We start from the raw sequence: 20,424 nt of genomic DNA, 5'->3' as shown, positions 1-20,424 counted from the left end.
TGACTAGAAGCTGTCAGAATTCATTGATTATTTTGACATTTAAATTTCTAGCTAATATTCGTTTTAAACTCAAATCAAAATTGAGAAATAATTTTATAATAATTCTCCAACGAGATAATTTTTTGTTGTATAATTAATGTATAGTTCATTCATATAGTTCAAAATACTTTAAGTTAAAATTGTTGTGAAATTCACTAATTGTTTGCAGATTTTAATATTGAAATAATCCAATTTTAGAAAGTTTGACTTTTAATATCTGTAAGATCTCTGTATACTTAGAAAAGATGAGGTAAGCTATTTCTGGGTAATAATTACTACTTATTGTTGATGTATTAAAATATCAGTGATCTTTCAGTCGGAAATCTGCGTAACGATCGACTATTAATCATCGCAATAGAATTACGTAAGAAAAGGTCCCGCGAATAATCCCGTGAATTTCATTATTACTATGCGAAGGAGTCTTGATTGAAAAATTTATAGCTTCTATATACGCATCACTGATGCATATATGTGCGTAACTCGACATCGTCGAGTTATTAGAGCGCACGTATACTCGTATGTAGACCCCATAGTTTGAAACCTTTTAAGCCGAGAAAAATAAACGTTTTACGGTCTAAGAATAACTGAGCGGTGCATAGGATGTGCAAGTCACATGCAACTAAAACGAACGCCGAGAGTTGTCGCCTCGTAGCTCGTAGGAAGTTTTTGTCGAAGGGAAGGAAGCGAAGAGCGATGTCAAAAATGGAGGAAATAGATATACTTGGTGGACAGTTGACGTTAATATAATTTTTTTCTACTTAAGATTTTGTCAGTTTAATTAATGATTGATTTACGTAATAAATGCTATCGAGAGATTTGTAATGATTGTTACAGTATTGCCTTGCATTCCACTACTTTGCATCATTAATCACGACCTTTTTTAGATGTGAAACACGATATTTCTATCTACTAGCATCGACAATCTCAAAGGCTGACATAATCGTGTTGGCAGAATTAAGCAAGCACAAGAAAATCTGGGCGAATCTATGACGAAATGTATATTTTTGCTCACTTGGATCAAAAATAGAGCGCAAAAATGTAACGAATAATTTACTATCGCGTAACATAATATTGAGTAATGATACTGTTTTTATAAATATTCATACAGCAAATATTTGTAAATGATACTAAAGAAATAAATATGAACGAAAAAATTAATGCAGAATGGCTCGCAATGGTACAATGTAATTTTACATTTTATCGAGTGAAGAGAAAAGCAACGTGTGGTTATTCATTTAAATCATTTATTTTTCGCATAATGATTTTGAATCATTACCAGGTGCGATCACAATAGTAGTCGAAACTCGAGCATACCGGAGAGCGATTTTTGTATTATATTCTTCTATCGAGGTAGTAGGGTTGCTATGTCGCCACATGTTTCATGCTTTTGCTCTTTAATTAGAGCGGATAACGTTGAATTAAACGTCGGAAGAGGGAGGGTGCTTGCAGCAAATTACAAAGCGATAATTATAATGCACTCTCCCGTGTATTCTCTCATAATCACCTGAATTATATTTGGTTGAATAGTCACTCGACTGCTTTCTCTCAATATTGCATTGAATTTCAATGATTCTCTTTAAAGCACTACACGCGAACCCTCATAAATTCTGGTCTGCAACATTTTTGTCACAAATAATTATCCATCATGATATCGTAAAATAATCGAAAATAAATGAGTAAAATTGTTAATGTGTGTAATTAATGATATAGCGCAATATAATTTTTCATTGATCTAAAAAAGGCGTTTGACTTTTACTGCATAATAAGTCTAAATAAAGTATATTTGTAAACACATATCGTACAAGATTTACGATGCTGTAATAATCTAAGAGGTGGTTTATAGAAACTATTTACGGCCATTCACCCTAATCGCCTCTCAGCACTGTTATGAGCACATGATCCATCGATTGCAGAGGTTCTCGCTTTTCACTCTGAGAATCATCTGACAGCTGTAAACTTTTGCGCTAAACGCGGACTGTAAGGTTTTCAACAGGTTGACACCACTCCCTAGGCAGTAAGAACGACAGATGCAAGAGTCCTTTATTCCTATTGTACTAACATGCTTTGTAATGTAATGTTTGTTTCATCGTGAATGACGAACATTTTCTGAACCGTTAGAATATGTGTTTATGTGGTCATGATGATTTCGAGTTTATATTTGAAAAATAATTTATTTTAAACAAATAAAAAAATATATTTCAGGTGTAAAATGTATAAATTTATCTTTTCTTCGAAAAATTGAAATGTATTTTTAAAATATTCTTTTTCAGTATATATTATAATAAATTGTGTGTCTAAAATAGTCTTCTTCAGTGTAGATATTTAAAAACGATTAAAATATAGATAAGAATATATGATTATGTGGGACGTAATTGATATCTGTTTGTTGACGTATCCCTGTTGCCTCGACATTTTTTATGGCGTGATGACACGTAAGTCGACCACAAAAGTTAAACATTCGTATGCAGTTTTGCGGTTCCTCTGGCATCAAAACACGTAAGAAATCCGTAAAGGTGCACGACTGAAAAACGACACCCTGTGTGCGTTGCGCATAAATAACGTGTCGCGGCTCAAGAATCGAGTAACCACTGAGGGTGCATCCTCATCTTCTTCCTGCGTTCCGACCGCTTCTACCGATCATAAATCACTCTTTATATACGTTTCAACGCGAGATCGTGCTCTCGTAAAATCATTCTTTTCTCCACGTGGTTATCCTCGACAAAAAAATGTGACCGCGAGTGCGGTTGCAACGCTAGTCTTCTCACGATTCTCATTGGTATCCTCAGCTCTTGGTCTGCGGTAAGGTTTTGTTATAAAAGGTAACAGTGAACACTAAACGATTTAATAAAATTGATTATAACAATTGTTTGTGGTTTGTAAAATTAGAACTTTCTATTTATCAGCTCATATATAAATTTCGTTATTTCTAACATATTAAAAATTTTTTATTATTTTGCCGCTTAATATATTTCAATTATTTTTGCCTAATACATGTATGAAATATTAGATTCCTGTTTTGTTCAAGAAATTGTCTTGTCGCCATATGTATAAGTATCAGGTTATCTATCGTAGTTCGTGTAATGTGGTCTACATATATCAGAATTAGACGTGATTATGTCTCGCGAAATCTATTTTCAGATCATGTTACTCGATTACGCAGGCGGGAAGCGTACCGTGTAAACTACTTTACAGAGCCAAATCTGTAACGAGATACACTTGGAGTATTGCAAAGCCACGATCTCGGAATTCGACCTTCTCACGAACGATTTAGGTGCATACTTCCCGCGCGTGCAATATATCTGCATCTATATGGCAATAAGGATCACGGCCGATCAGTAAAGTGATCAATAAAAATCACGGATAGAAATCGAGACGCGCATAAAGCGAAGTGTAGATCGGATCGATCGATCATGCTTAGAGCTATCGACCTCGATCCGATTCGGTTCGATCTTTTCTCACACTTTATAGTTCTTCATGCGTGTTTTCCTGTTGAAAATGGTCTTCAGAAAATCCAAGGAAGTATCTCTGTAAGATCTCTGAGAAAAGAATAGAATACCATAAAATATATTTATGGATAATTATAAATAGGAAACTGCCTTCCATGTCAATAAACTTAATAATTTATATTTAATAATAAATTTAAATTAATTTGTTTGATGGGTATATAAAATTAATTCGAGCGTTTAATGAAATTTAAAAAATTATGAACTTGTTTTATCTATTTACTGAACTTTATCTCTCTCGCTTTTAGAAGACTGATGATTTTTCTGCAAGTAAATTTTTAATAATTAAAGAATATTTGGTCTTAATTACAAGCACTGTCGGTGCAGTAATTTCGCATAGCAAATAATTCTGTAAAAATGATGCAGCGAATCAACGCTCGTGACTGGAATTACATCTTACGCGACCAGCCTCCAGTAATCTTGACGAGGCGTTACGAATAAAATATGAGAGACCATTTATGTGATCTCTCAGCCTAAGCTCATAGCGTTCATGACGAGCGCAGGTTTCGCATTTCTTGCCTCGTTTGGAAAAGATCCGTTTAATTTTTTCGAATGCGCGATATTTTTTTCGTAATAAAGCCGCGTCTTCGTTAAAGTTTCCTCGGCCGTAAAAGGTTCGTTGGATGCAGGAGGTAAAATCTCGCAACGATTAAACGAGCGTGATCCATGTCGATGGGAGATGCGTCGAAATAGGGAGAGAGTCGCGACGAATGCAGATGATTTCAAGAGGTACGACCTTTACCATCACGGAATGCAATATCTCGAGACACTTGGATCGTCCGTGGCTACGACTATTATCGATTTCACGTGCAACTAGTACCAGTTTTCATCGTGAATACCTACATTTCTGCGGCTAATCGCGCGACACGCGCTTAAAAAGGTAGGAAGAGGAGAAGTGAAAGTGGTTGGGTGCGAGAGGGAAAGCAATAAAAGTACTCTTGAACTTTGCAATAACGCGATTGTGTCGAAACGTTCTGACCGAGGCGTGCAGTTTAAGTGCCCTGTTGCGTACACGAAACTATTCATAAAGAAACGTGGATGCGCATATCTTCTCGTACACTGAGAGAAAAATGTTTGATATTTATAACTATAATTACATATTACTATAATTATGATTATTGTTGCTATAATAATAATAACAGTAATTATGTATATAATTCTAGCGACAAATGTATGTAGTTGGCAACCTAAAATGACTATAATTAAAGTTATTATATTCATAAAATAGTTGAAATTACCATAAAAATGATTCAAGTGACTATAATTTTATAGTTACATTTTGGGACAACCATAAAAAAATATGATTGTCCTAAACTTTTATGGATATAATAACTTTAATTATAGTCATTTTAGGTTGCCAGCTATATACATTTGTCGCTAGAACTATAATATATACATAATTACTGTTATTATTATTATAGCAACAATAATCATAATTATAGTAATATGTAATTACAAATATCAAACATTTTTTTCTCAGTGTACGATTTCAATAAAAGATGCATTTAACAATTCATAATAACAATTATGTCATCTATGTGATATCTATAATATTTTAATGGCTTTTGATTGGAGAATTTTTCTTTGTACACTGAGAAAAATTTCTGATAGTGAATAAATTAACCAGAAAATTCTATAATAGTTGACTTAACCATTTTTAATTATAATTCCAATTAAACTCAACCAAACTCTTTTTCCAATACATTTTCTATGTTTTATTAAGTAATTAAAAATATTATTGAAAAAGTGTCACGAAAAAATGTAGCGGAAGAACAGTTTTTATATTTCTAAGAAGGCAATTTACAGGTGTATAATAAGCTGTTATAAAGTAAGTGATTGTGAGCAACGTACTTTCTCTGTCTTTAAATGTCAGACTTAGACACGCTGTTATTATATTTTATTGCATAAATATATACGTCATACGATCGAAAGTGAAGTAATAATCCACTATTGTATATAAAATATTCCGTACACAATCGTGTTACATATATTTGTTTTATTAATTAAAATATTGCTTAACTTCTCTTTTTTCTCATAAACTGCAAATTAACGTGTATATTTATTCGCGATTATTCCGTTTTTTTTTATTAATGAAAAGTACCTACACGCTTATATTAGTCAATATATATATGTTTCCATAATTTTCTTCATGCAAACGAGATTTTTAACGTTGTGCTAATCATCAATGGCAAGATAAATGGAGGGAAGATAAATTTAATATCTCGGTGTAAGGCCAACGAACATTGTCTGATTATTTTACTTACAATCGTGATTTTTGTTACTTTTTTTTAGATAAGTAAACTTTTTCTTACAATCCATATATATTATAAAATTTAATTTTAATGCAAAATATCGTTTGTTCTTTTAATTAAGCGAATATAACTGATATAATTCTGATGTAATTATGAAAATGATTATGTTATCAAATTAATAATTAACATGTTAGAGATGTAATTATATCTTTGTATACTACATCAATCTTCTTGTCACTTTATGAATATTCTCAGTGATACTTCATTCTCCTGAATTTATTTAACTTGTCTACCGCGATCATAAATCGAGTCAAATGAGACAAAACGAAGTGTTTGTGGATCCACGCGAATAAGATGATGAATTTCAGACTAAACGTGCATGCGCTATAATATCCCGTGTAACTCTACCTTTTCTGTAGCATGCAATAGGATTGCAGTAGGAGAAAGTATCATGACAGGTGATTTGTTGTCGCTGAAACTGGCATCAGAGCCATCCTTGAATACAAAGAACGAAATCCCCCTCGGCTATTCCGGTTGAAAACGAGAAGTTGTTGCACCGTCACCATCCAAAATTTGCATCAGGAATTGAATTGCGCGGGAAAGGAAGCCATGAGCATAACTTTCGAAATACGTTTGCTATTCGAGTTCTATGTATCTTTCATAGGAAGATTCTCGTGATTTACCGCAATGAAAGTTCCCGCCATAAATATTCAATGCTGTGAGCATAAACAAGTTACACATGTAATTTATAAAATTGTTTCAGAAATCTGCAGTTTTATTCTCTTAGACGAGCAACTTTCTAACATATTTGCGGGAAAATGATTACTTGTTCAGTAATGACCATTTGATTGCGTTTTTTTTTGCAACATTTGCTGCATGATATTTATCTCTGTAACGAAAAATTTTACCGTAGCTTTTGTCTTATAATAAATTCCATTTTCTATTTTATCATCAATTGTGCTTTTCTCTATAATTATATTGCTGTATTAGAAGAAACTATTCTTTTTAAATGCTCGACGAACACGGAATTTATCGCGGAATTATCAGTCGCTTTCTTTTACGTGTCACACATTCGTATCTCGTAGATATGCGAAGAAAGTCATTGTTGATAACACTTACTACATCGATTTCCTGAGTGGATTTGACGAGTCGTTCATATTTTGCTGCGATTTTACTCGCGCAACATTCCATGTTGATCAGCAATCTTTCCAATAATGAAGAATCGATGTACTGTGATTTGTTTAATCATATCAACAGGAAAGTTCTCGTCAATTATTTATAATTTTGAAGAGAGCTAGTAAAACTAGGAGAACTTCTATAGTAATCGACTGATCGCCAGCTAGCGTTTTCTAATTGCGTCTTATCGTTAAACAGTTAGGAAAATGTTGCAACTACCGGTTGAACAACTACAGTATAAGCCGGGAATCAAGAATGCTTGACTTAAAAGCCCACCCATAGTTAACGATAACGTAGGATTACTTTAACGGTTAATTAGCGTTGTTTAATAGAGCACGTAAAGTGACAGAGAAGAGCATTAAGAGTCGCTTTGAATGTGTACGATAACAATTGGATAATATTGCAGCCACGTGTATTGCATCATTTTTATTTCTTATGGTACTAATAGGATCTAACTATCAGATGGCAGAAGGATAGATCAATTTAAATCGACTATGTCGATTTACTGGCAGTCGGACATCGCAAATGGGACGTCGCATAATACTATTAAAATAAATTGCTCTAATTCGTGTAGTTATGCATTTTGTAAGCTGCACTAAGTGAAAAATATTTGATATTTTTGATTATAATTTTATGATATAATAATATGGTTATGATTTATTTTTCTATTACTGCTATAATGTTATTGATAATAATTGTATTTATAATTTTATAAAAGAATATAATTAGTACCGAAAGTGATTGTAAATTATAATTAAATTATAGTAATTATGCTTTCTTAATATTGTATTGTTTAAACGAATATTTAAAAAGTCTGGCGACTCGGATAAATAATTTAATCAAAATTGATTCGAAATTTTAATGTACTCATTTTTTTTTTAATATACTCAGAATTATCTTTTATCGTACGTAAATGGTCATATTGTTGATAAAATAACTTGTACTTGCTTGCAAACAGGTTGAATAGTTTGCACTAGGAAGAAATATACTTGCGATATGCTTGAATCATAAGGTGGAATTCAACTTGTTAGCATACCACGAAGCACGACATATACGGCCCGATTAAGTTCCTCGGACCTCTTAAGACCATAGTGATCAAACAAAATGTGAGTCATTGTATTCGTTCGCGTTACAATGAGTTGCGTCCGTATAGCTCATCTATAATTAATTTCGCCACAGCGTGTTAAGTGCCTTGACGCATTGACTTGCATTTTTACCGTGCCCATCCTGTGCTCCCGTTTTCTTTCGCATATCGATCTTACACATCTGCTCACCTCTGCGTTACGCTAAAATGCACCCAATCGCCGATACTAGAGAATCGCACACGCCAGCTATAATTATTTCCAGTCATCGAACGTGAAGACACGAATCTTTGTGCTTGCGAAAGATCATGATACGCGTATCCTTAATCGATAGGGATGTGTTAATTAGATACTTTCATTGCCTTCGAAAAAGTGTGTCGCGATTGAATCCTTCCGGGACACTGAGAGTAATCTATTTAAAATAAAACTTTCCATTCTTGGCGAGTATGGATACAGGGTATTGCTGTAATTAGAAAGTATAATCGGCGCTGTATGTTCAGCGCTGCCAGGGGTCTTTGTCCGAGCGTTAGCTCAACTTCCTTGATATTAATTGACAATCTATTATGATAATCAAGTATACGTGTCAATTAATGAATGCACGGACATAAGCGTGACCGTTCGCAGGCAAGGCACAAATCTATGTATCCGCGAGGTTGGTCACGTTTTAGCTAATCTGGTTTCACGCTCCAACAATTATGCTCCAAGAGGCGCCTTTCTACATTCCACCGTAATAATCACAAATCGCTCTAATATTCGTATCTAGTATTTTCATATTATAATAATTTATTATGGAATTGTAGAATATAATTTCAATATAACGTACATTTAATAATCGAGGCATCTCTGGGCAAGCTGGGTATTTATGATCGATGCGCATTCGTCTGCACTTTCCTATACAGCAATTTACGTCAGTTGAACGCGATTACCGTAATTTATCACACTTTATTACATTTATATTCAATATATGCGTGAGAAAATTGTTATATAGTTTAAACAATCATGTTAGTCTTGAATTTTTATATACGCGTATAAACGTGTGCATCATGTGTCTATTATTTCACGGTCTGATGTTCTTTTAAATATGTAAATGCAGTTAAATAATTACACTTTCACGATAATCTAGAATTTGTGCCATTATATGTCCATTATTCACGATATTTGAGTTTTCCTATGTGTAAGTGCAGTTAAAATAAATACACTTTCACGATAATCTAGGATTTGCGCTGGTCTGAATATACGCGTCACAAATGAGGGCGAAACAATGAATTAACAAGTTATAGGTAGACTTCCATAAAAATGCGGGTAGATTTTCTCGTGTAGATAAACAATTAACGACATTGCGAGACACGCGAAACACGCGAAACACTTTGGAAAAGGAAATAGAGAATGCGATATCACATGTGGACTTTTAAAGGAACTGTGCCGCGAGATAATGGCTGTTGGACATATGAAATTTAATAATCGCCCTTACGCACGCGCATGTACAATGTGTAAAAGGGTCGCACGCCTATTTGGAGAGGATTATACCCTGTATCAAAACGGTCCCTCTGATTAAACGACTCGAGGAGAAAAGAGAAAAGAAAGAGGGAGATATATCATGATCCTTGAGGCAATATTTCACATGCTCTACAAACCGCTTATAATCATGAAGATGGACCAGGCGCAAATCGATCTGTTTCGATAGAAGATTCAATATCCTGATTGGAAAGTGCGCAACCATAAAAAAGTATTGTCGACACACGCATGAATTTATGTTGATTTACGATTTGAATTGGCGATCACTTTATGGAATCCGATTTGCAACGGTGCTCGCAATTATTGCACTGACATCGAGAGAACTGTAATACTGAATACTAATGATTTTAACACTTTAGAGTTTTATTTACCAAAACTTATTTCTGAAAAAAAAAAAACAATTTTTGAAGAATGTTACTTTAATCAACGCATAATGTTGATAGTATTAAAAGAATTAGGGCCGTTTGTGTTGCAGATGAAAATGAGAAGATGGATACACGAGTTCTACTGTGCTATTAATCACAACTGGAAAAAAAAAAATATATATATATATAATTAAAACTAGACACTATAAAGTAACACTATAAAGTACTTATAAATTAATTGAACGATAATTCTTTATTCTATACGGATTGACACGAGATTGTACATTCATACTGCTAGTACGTTGTTCTTGAGATTACCAGCAGCATGAAAAAAAAAATACAACATTGCACGTGTCACATAATTCTCTCACGAGTCTCGTACTTCGACGTGAGGCGAAGGAAAAAATAGTTCTAATAATTCAAGATTCTTGGGGGAGTCAGCCACGTGCATGTAACAAACGCCAGGGTGAATGAAGATCATCCCGTGTAACACGTGCTGCGTTCAATGATCGATTGTGAAAAAGATACACAGCCATTTGGTGTAATTATATTTCCAAGGACGAATTTGATTTATAAATTTATAGGATGGACATGTAGTACAAGATTTATCACTGAATAAATAATGTCTGGTTCCTTAAGAGATGAATATGCAATTATTATTGAAGATTAATGTGCACTTGTCGTTGTAAATATCTTTAACAATTGCACTTTAAATGCGTCAATGGATTCTTTCTTGAAAAAGATAACGAAATAAAAACATTTTTCTTTAACTGTCTACATATATCACTCTTCTTTATTTTCTAAATATTGTCATATTATTTAAATTATTGAGATATTAAAGATATAATAAAGTAATTCATTTCATTTACGTTTACACTTTATAATCTACAGCTACAATCATTTTATTACATAATAAAATGCAGTAAAAATGCAATAACTACGGTAAAGTGTAATAAAACTTTTAATAGCTTGCCACTGCATTCCCAGGTCATTCGAACTTTGCGCATTTCTCTTCTCTGCCCAACATCAGTAACGCATCTAAAGCGCTTACGTGCCGCACACTTTCTACTTACGATATTAAAGTGTCTCAAGGCGCTGCGGGAGATGTGATATTTTATCAGGGTGCAACGTGACGCGTATCATGCGCCGACGTTACGTGCAAAGTACTTTCTTCTCCGTCGACAGAAGTCTCCTCGAGCATCCCTCGCACGTCTCATCTCGATCATCTTCGTTCGCATATTAATGCGTTATTACGTATACCTAATAAGTGAATCGCCCAAAGAAATTTCTTTCAGTCGCAAACAACTTATCATGGGCGCGTTACATAGTCAATATTGCGCGTAATCGTGCGTGGAACGCATACGATTCTTATCCACGACGGTAGTCTTTCTCCACGATCGCATATTGTGTCCCGAGCTATATCGTGGGATGAGATATGAGAGCGTCTTTCGTCACGGACACTCGATCGAGCAGTTCATGCTCCAGGATGCAGCCGAGCCGTGTCTAAGTGGATTTCACGCTCGCACGAATGTAAGAGTACGCGTGTATCATCGAGATGCGTTACGCCTGCACGGAACGAGCGTGCACGCGGGATTTTCTGTGTAAACGCACGTGTTAGCCATCCGGACGAGTCGACGATGTTGTACTGTAGCGTCCGGTACGGACCCTCGGGCTTATCGCGACATTATTTACCCCCATATGTCGATTTATGGCCCTTCCATTAGGGACGAGTCCGCCGGGCACCACGGGAGATCTACAATTCCAACGTCAGACGAGACCGGGGATACCGTCTCATTGGGAGACGAGAAATTCTTGTTCTTTATCACGCCCTTCGTTATGAGTTGGTAGATGAAATATTCGTCTGACTTCCGTTACAGTCTTGTATTCATTGCGAAATTCTAAATGAATCTCTAGATGAAGTTCCGAATGGAACTCTCCGACAGTAATGAACAACGCAGGAATGTACGGCATCAGATCTCGCCGAATTAATATTCCGTATATACTGATGTAATAGAAACTTGCGTGAGTGCATTTGTCATTTTGATTTGTGTTCTTCTTCTTTGTATTACAGAGACACCTGGACAAGGGAAGCGATCTTGCCGAGGCGGCGAGCGCAAGCGGACTTCGCGAGCTCGCGAGATCTTTGAAGCAACACCTACGAGGATTCGGCTCCCGCTTGGAGGATAGACGGGAATATCTGGAGGACACATCGAGATGTTGTCTTCTGCAGGATCGCGCCTACGAATGGGCGCAAGAAGCTCGCCTGGCGAGCGAGAGAAGGTCTCAGCAATTCTTGATGGCGAGGCCACCTCTACCACCCGAACATTTCACCGAGATGATGGCTCTGGCGGAGAAGCTCGGTAATGAAGTCCTTCTGGAGCAATGTCGTATCGCTCGAAATAAATGCGCGGAAGCCCTCGAAGTCGCCAGAACCACATCCGCTCCGGGAAGTCCTGCGAGGAGAAGATCTTTCGCCGTTTCCGAGTCGACTTCTTGGGACGACACTTTGGCTAAAAGTGAGACTCCTTCTTCTTCTCTTTTCTTAATGCTGTTGCAAGAAGATCTACAAGTTGAGATTAAATGTATTCCAGGGACGTCCTGGGACGATAGCGACAGCAGCGCGTCTTATGCTTGTCCGATGGAAAGCGTCGGATCAGGTGGTAGCGGTGGTCGACCAGTGTTGGACAATATCGCTGAACTTCGAGAGAGTGCCGAGCAGCTTCTGGACTGTTCGCCACCGCGTACACCTCCGCGAAGTCCGGCACCACGAAGGCTGGTTAAGCCACCAGTAAACTCGCACCTTCACAGATCAGCTAGTATCGCGCCAGGAATGAAGGCGAAAAAGTATGATTCTTGTACATCCTTAATAAATATTAATCCTTTATCTTTCATCTTTTCGATTTTAATTTTCCAAGATCAATTTGCAGCGAAAGTTTCAAAGAAAATTAAGAATTAATAAAATGAATAAAATGAATTAAAAAAAAGAAATATTTTAATTAATTGTAAAATAGAACAATAAATCACTTAGTATCCTAAGTGCGACATTTTATTGCTGTGTCAATACTATTTTAGTAGCGACCCATTATTCCACCGTAATATCCGTTATGCCATAGTACCGATTGTTATATGATCGTAACGAAGAATTTCACTTTGCAGAACAATACTGCTCATAATGAGGGAGATGATACAGACTGAACGAGACTACGTGAAGTCCCTCGAATATATAATAGAGGTAATTATTATATACATCTCGTTGAAGCTAATTTCATTATTTATCACACGTGCTGAGTAACATCTGTAAACTTTCTTGCGAAGAACTATATTCCGGAACTCGTACGGGAGGACATACCACAGGCTCTCAGAGGCCAGAGAAATGTAATTTTCGGTAATGTTGAGAAGATATACGAGTTTCACAGTCAACACTTTCTACGCGAACTAGAGCAGTGCGAGCAATCGCCCATGCTGGTGGGACAATGTTTCCTCCGACACGTAAGTATAATCTATATATATATATATATATATATATATATATATATATATATATATATCACATTATATCTTTTTTAATAAATCCAAGACATAAAAATAAATGCCAAATGTGAAAATAACTTTCTTGCAGGAGAAGAAATTTTATCTTTACGCCTTGTACAATAAAAATAAACCAAATTCCGATTCGCTAATGGCAGAATACGGCACGAGTTTCTTCAAACAGAAACAATTAGAATTGGGAGATAAAATGGACTTAGCTAGCTATTTATTGAAGCCGGTTCAGCGAATGGGAAAATATGCTTTGCTGCTTCAGCAGCTGGTCAAAGCCGGCACAGATTTATCGGAACAATTGTCTGGCAAAGAGGAGAAGGAAGAAAAGGAAGACGGTATGAAACCGATGGTTGAAGGTGAAGCGGATTTAAGGGCTGCCGAGCAGATGGTGCGATTTCAGCTTCGACATGGAAACGATCTTTTGGCAATGGATTCACTTCGCGATTGTGACGTAAGTTTCATTTTATTATAATATGTTTAAAGTAATAAAATAAAATTGATAGATATCCACTTCAGTAAATGAGTGAGGATTATAATAATTTGCTCGATTATATTACACAATATAAAAGATGTGATGTTATTTCATAGGTAAATGTAAAAGAACAAGGTAGACTGTTGCGGCAAAACGAATTTTTAGTTTGGCAAGGAAAAGGCAAAAAATGCCTGCGTCAAGTATTCCTGTTCGAAGATCTTATACTCTTCAGTAAGGCAAGAAGATTTCCCGATAGGAAGGTAAGATTTTTCACATGTTGCTGCGTGTACATTAATGCTATATTTTTGTTTTATTTCATTACTTATATTTTTTTCAGAATCTTGATATTTACATCTATAAACATAGCATTAAAACGACAGATATCGGTTTAACCGCCGTTATCGCAGATTCGCCTACAAAATTCGAAATTTGGTTCCGCAAGAGGAAACCAGGAGATACATACACGTTACAATGCGCGAGTGAAGATATTAAAAAAGCCTGGACTGAGGAACTGAGCAACCTCCTGTGGAAGCAGGCGCTTCGAAACAGAGGTGATTTGCTATCTTTGCTACGTTTATAACAAAAAGTATATAATATATATTTGGAAGAGCGCAAATTACTATCGATAATGTTTTACTTTTTAGAAGTGCGCCTGGCGGAGATGTCGAGCATGGGTATTGGGAATAAGCCATGTTTAGATATAAGGCCTAGTGCAGATCAGATAAATGATCGCTCCATCAGTGTGGCTCAACTCTCTAAGAGTGAGTATAATTTATGAATTGTCGAAAATTATTGGTTTATATTACTGTTATGAATGTTAAAACAAATATTTCAATTTATCTGTACAGCACCTAGATTTAGAAACTCTATAGCAGTGTCAATGACGGAGGACTCCAGTCGTTGCAGCAGAAGGCCGCACAGCGTAATTTCCGTCAGTTCGTCCTCGAGCAGCGGTGGAAGCAGTGGTCCTCCTACTACGCTTAATCTTGGGTTAGATACGAGTCCACGACCGCATCATCGTAGTACTACACTGAACAGCCAATGTAGCGTAGGTGAGTACCACGTATGATCTCGATAATCTTTCAAGGAAATTTGATATCGATATTAATTTATTAAGTCAATATTCTCATTGTAGAAAGTGGTATTATCGCCGATATCTCAATTGTATCGGATGATGGAGGTGATGGCACTGAAAGAAGTCATTGGAATTCAACTCTGGAAAGTCCTACGTCACATCTACCTACAACTTCCACTCCACTGCAGTCACCAACCAGCGCAACAGCGGCAACAGTTACCCCTGCTTCCTCGACGGATACGAATCTCACATCTTATGACCAAGATATGTCTATTAATCTATGAACTTTGCTCGACACGAGGAAAAAAAAGTCTATCATTGATTCACTTGCAAGTTTTTGTTACGATTACAAAGACGTAATACATTATCGTGGCATATTTAGATAAGTATAATGAGGTAACATTGTCGCACGCGTACTGTAGCATTAGAATACATTGTACCCTTGAGCATCTATAGTTTAATGACGTAAAAATATAGTTGCATGCAATTCGGTAGATCGCCGCATTACGCTTAACACGTGTGCCCAGCTACGAACTTGTAATCGCATTACATAAACGTAGATCTTTATCTTAAAGTTGCGGAGATGTGGTACCGAATTTTAACATTTTTAACTTTCAAGTGAATCCGTCTGTGAATCTATCTTTTGATACGCTTCGAAATATCCAAATCTATGAGATTATAAAGCTATTACTTATGAAGCTCACTAATAACCGGTTTCTGAAGTAATGGTAACGTGTATTTTCTTATTCCGTCTATTGATTTTACCAACGTGCTCAAGATGAGACAAACGTGTTCTATCAAATGTACGCTCACTTGTCGAGGTATGCTACAGTACCATAAACGATATGCACTTGTCGCCATCCCCATTTACATTGGCATTCCTGATTACAGCGGCGGAAAATTTCATGAAATTTCCGATGACTTATAACAGAGCGAGAGAGAGAAAGAGAGAGAGAGAGAGAGAGAGAAAATGAGAGAGAGAGAGAAAGAGAGAAAAGAGTTTTATACATTTATTTATATTATAGTTAATAAATAGTAATATTTCAATTCCACATTGTGTTCGCGCTTATCTTTATACTATATTAAGGAAAATATATAATCATTTTAAAAACACAATGCGTACAGAAATTGAAGAAAAAATATATTTTCCTTAATAATTATCCATATTATATCGATGTTATCTCTCGAGGAGATGCATTTAATAAGTTAATTATGGATTATATATTCAGGAATGTCAAATCAATGCGCACACATACATACCAATTTGTAATATAATGTAATATCAAAGGTTTATACAATGTAGCCGCAAATAATATAACCGATAGTTTATATATTATTTCCAGATTATCAAATATATATATATATATATATATTAATATAATATTATATTCTTTTTATGTCAGAGTCATTTGTAAAACCTTTTATCACCCGTCGTAGATGTAAATCTAATTCTGGCCTGTACTCGAAAGCCAAATTTCTTTTTATGAAATACTATTATGTTTAAGAAATAAATTTGTTTTTATATACACGTGTGGATAAATGTTTTGGAACAGCTTAGGATCAATCAAAATGGTAAGCTTGCCTTAAGACAATCCACACTATATGTTCTATTTTTTTTTATAAATCAATTGTTTCGACTATGCAGAATCGCTCATATCTTCTTACTTAACAGCGAACCGAAAATATTTATTGTAGATATAATAATTATATATTAAAATATTACTGTTAAAAAATTAAAATTTGCAATATTAAGCAATTTTAAAAGATAATATTTGAGAAATGGAAAAATTAAGATCAATTTCATGAATCTTTAAATAGTTTTTAACACTAATTAGAATATATGAGTGAAATAATAGCTGTTTGCCAATATGTGATTCTGCATTGTTACATTTGCTTCCAAATAAGTCGATTATTTAGCCATCTTTATTGCCAAGGTCTGTCAAGGTACTGTAAGTACCTTATGGATAATGACCAAACTGTTTATTTCATACTTTGTTTTAAGGACAAAAGTCGCAAGTATCTAGAAGTGTAGCTGTAGATCATAGAGTATTATAAAGAATTTGGCACAGTCCGATGCACCCTATTTTATTACAAATTTAATCACAATTTATAATGATTTTTAATCAAACGTAATTAATTGTGTTTACCTGAATTTAAATTATAACGTTAGTATGTCATGCCATACCATATGTACATCGGTGCACCTGGCTGAGCATCCCGAGCTTCGAAAGTAAAACTAAGCAAAAGAAAGTAAACAATCTCTATTTTCCACATGTCTGTGAATGAGTGTTTGGTGTTGCTTTTGAATTAGGGATGTTGGAGTAACAATAATAACAAAATAGTACCTTATAAGAAAATATGCCGATAGTCACTTAATATTACACTTTCTTAGATATTTATTAATATTTTTTTAAGTAGAACATTTTAGTCTCTCTAGATTAAGTATTTCCATTATAAATGACATGTATATATTACATTTAACACACGATTATTTCAGTATTGTACTGTGTCTAACACCGATGTATTTTATTACTTGCTAAATATACTGTATTGGGTGCCTTTTGTAGAGAACTCAAATGTTTTTGTGAACGTTATCACACCGTATTATCTACCACGTATGTCTACCATTTCCAGTATGTAATTATTTGCCGGAATAAATATTTTGATGTTTCATATGTTTCGAATGATTATTACAATCGTCATTTTGGCATTTAGTTTTTGCTCATAATAAAATTGCTATAAATAATTTAATAATTTACTTGTAGTATGATCAATGCAATGCGTTTTTATATCTGATGTAACATTTCTTAATTGAAATGTGAAAAACAATATGCATTTGTTAAGTTTTATTTTTGGATATGATTGTCATATTAATTCAAGAAAAGCAATTATAAGTGGCTGCAATGTACAAGTATATGCTAAATATCTTAATGATTTGAAGCAGTTACAAGGCACGCGAAAGGCATGTAAAAGTCATTATTTTATAAAAGAGATATTCTCTTATGTTTAACCTAATTTTAAGCCATGCATATATTTAAGTTCTATGAAAAAGTACAATCATCTTGATAATATTTATTAGTAGACTATAAATAGATGACATATATTTTTAAAAATTTATAGTTCAAACACGACTAGTCATTGTTTCTTTAAGCAAGAACGTTACAAACACTACGTAATAAAAATTAAAAAAATCCCCCCCTTCATAGAATTTTTAAAACTACATAACTTTACAAAACTCATAGCATTTTAAATATGTACAAAAAATATGTCCACAAAAAATAAAAAATGTATAAATATCTTAGCAATTTGCAATTATATAACAGTGCATTTTGTTTTATGTTTAAAATTGATATCACATGCCGAAAAAGTCATTGTTTGTCACAAATGTTTTTTATCTTGTTTTAAATCGTCAGGACAAGAAGCAGATTTCTTAACACTTGTGAGATCTATTGTCGAATTATTTAAACCTGGTTCTTGTTTTCGCGAAACAAATTCTATTTGTTTCTTTTTTAATAATGATCCTCCTGTGAAACCTAAAGACGAATAATTGCTCACCATCTTTATTTCTTATACCGTTATTACTCTTATATAATTATTAATATAATTATTTCAATATCCAATTTTATAATTTTATATAAATTATAACTTATAACTTACCTAAAATGCCACAACCTACAGCAGCAAGACCTCCAATTTTCAATCCAGCTATTAAACCTATTGGTCCTCCAATACATGTGCCTATCATAGCGCCTGCTAGGGGATATGCAGCAACTTTATATGCGGAAGCCTTTTGCAGATATTTTGCTCCTTCATTCACGTTTGTTTGAGTTTCTTCAATATTATCTTCCATATTATCTACCATCTCTTTCTGATCCTATAAGATTACAAAATATGCATTTAAATAATAAAAACTAACAATCTGCTTCTTCTTTTCATGTGCTAATGCACGAAAAATTTAGAAACTACTTTTTATTTAATTATCTTTTTAAAACGTATCATATAACACAAAGTGAAATTATACTCACATGTACAACTTTGTTAAATTCGGTAAAAAGTTCGTGCAACTGTTGTATATCTCCCTGCAAACGATTCCAGACATGCAGACATGTCTGTTGACATTGCAAATTTTCCTGTTCTGCTTGCAGTTGAATATTTCTGTTGTCAAGTGGATGTTCGATTTCATCTGGTTGAATTTCTTTGTTTGTAGATGACATAGATGGTGATGTCGAAAAATTCAGTTCCATTTCTGTAAACAACAATTGTGTCCACATTAATTTCTTAGAATTTTATTGATCAAAAGAGTATATTGTATTATGTTTCTTACCTAGATATTCTTCGATCGCGCTCATGATGCTTGACCGTGCATTTGTTGTCAATTTGTCAAATTTACTAATGTCAACATCGAGGACCTGTGCTCTAAGAGTGTCCATCTGATACAACAACTCTTTCAATTGCTTGACGATCCGAGAGACATTTACATGTTCCTTCCGTACCTGCTCCCAATCATGCTGATCTTGATACTGCAAAGATTTCAATTGCTCGTATTAAAGACTTTAAAAATATAGGATATGTAAAACTACATGTTTACCTTTTTAATGTTGTTCTTGTGTCGCTTTAACAAATTTACATGATGTGGAATAGCAACATTGAAATTATTGATCTGGATTTCCAGACGTCTAATAGGCTGCTTAATCGTAAGATTCTCCATTGAGGCCGACATATTTCTGGTAATGTTTTTCTCCACTTAATTACGATGTTGTATATTTTATCTCTTTGTGACTTTTTTGTATCTCTTTTGTTCCACAGTATCAAAATCTACTCTTTTCATTCCAGTCTTTTTGTAGTTCTTATAATGAAAATTCCTCACGACAAAAACGTTGGTGAAATACGATAAGGTTTGGTAACTACGTCTTATTATTTTACCAAATGCACGCGTGCCTTGTCTCCGTCCAAAATAAATGATCAGCTGTTATCACTGTTGATCGCGTACTGTCAAAAAAAGACTGATTCCCTCCCCATCTGTAGTAGTGAATTCGTACTAAGTGGCTACAAGTTTTCACATAACACTGTAAGATGGCAGATAATGTATCTTTTTATGTCCGTTTCTATCAATGCAGTTTAAATAAAGCTTTGTATAATAAAACAAGAAATCTCTCGAAACAAAATATTTTTTTATCAATGTAATATTTTTATTAATCTCTCTAATATAGTATTTAATTATACTGAAACTATATATATTTTATTATACAGAAATGAATCAATTAAGGATGTTCGGAAAAAGTCCAGAAATTATTTCTAAAGTGTTTTATTTTGGAAGTATTGACTTATAATGCCAGTAAAATATTATATTTATTTACTTTTCGATCATTATATGAATCCTTATGATTCTTAATGAGACGTTTAAT

General features: G+C 34.4%; 2 protein-coding genes across 4 annotated transcripts in view; one reads left to right on the top strand and one right to left on the bottom strand.

Moving 5' to 3' along the window:
- The window catches only part of LOC105151162 (uncharacterized), a 303,301-nt gene extending 285,609 nt beyond the window's left edge, over nucleotides 1–17,692 (top strand). For all 3 annotated transcript variants that reach the window (XM_087413985.1, XM_087413987.1, XM_087413986.1), the window contains 10 exons: nucleotides 12,004–12,448; nucleotides 12,524–12,776; nucleotides 13,089–13,164; nucleotides 13,248–13,421; nucleotides 13,552–13,923; nucleotides 14,061–14,204; nucleotides 14,282–14,495; nucleotides 14,589–14,705; nucleotides 14,793–14,996; nucleotides 15,080–17,692. In XM_087413985.1, the coding sequence (XP_087270111.1) occupies nucleotides 12,004–12,448; nucleotides 12,524–12,776; nucleotides 13,089–13,164; nucleotides 13,248–13,421; nucleotides 13,552–13,923; nucleotides 14,061–14,204; nucleotides 14,282–14,495; nucleotides 14,589–14,705; nucleotides 14,793–14,996; nucleotides 15,080–15,303 (2,223 nt within the window). In that variant the 3' untranslated portion in view covers nucleotides 15,304–17,692. The remainder of the gene's footprint in view (nucleotides 1–12,003; nucleotides 12,449–12,523; nucleotides 12,777–13,088; nucleotides 13,165–13,247; nucleotides 13,422–13,551; nucleotides 13,924–14,060; nucleotides 14,205–14,281; nucleotides 14,496–14,588; nucleotides 14,706–14,792; nucleotides 14,997–15,079) is intronic.
- Syx17 (syntaxin 17) lies at nucleotides 17,398–20,011 on the bottom strand. Its single transcript, XM_011064709.2, has 5 exons — nucleotides 19,608–20,011; nucleotides 19,344–19,539; nucleotides 19,045–19,265; nucleotides 18,677–18,893; nucleotides 17,398–18,552 (listed from the first exon to the last, which is right to left on the bottom strand). The coding sequence occupies exons 1-5, from the start codon at nucleotides 19,737–19,739 to the stop codon at nucleotides 18,398–18,400; spliced, it is 921 nt and encodes a 306-aa protein (XP_011063011.1). The 5' UTR covers nucleotides 19,740–20,011; the 3' UTR covers nucleotides 17,398–18,397.
- Nucleotides 20,012–20,424: the final 413 nt, after the last annotated feature.

This window comes from Acromyrmex echinatior, chromosome 15 (assembly GCF_024713525.1).
Source record: "Acromyrmex echinatior isolate Ae372 chromosome 15, ASM2471352v2, whole genome shotgun sequence".
NCBI lineage: Eukaryota > Metazoa > Arthropoda > Insecta > Hymenoptera > Formicidae > Acromyrmex > Acromyrmex echinatior.
Note: the sequence above shows the minus strand (reverse complement) of the source record. Positions and strands in the feature narration are given on the sequence as shown.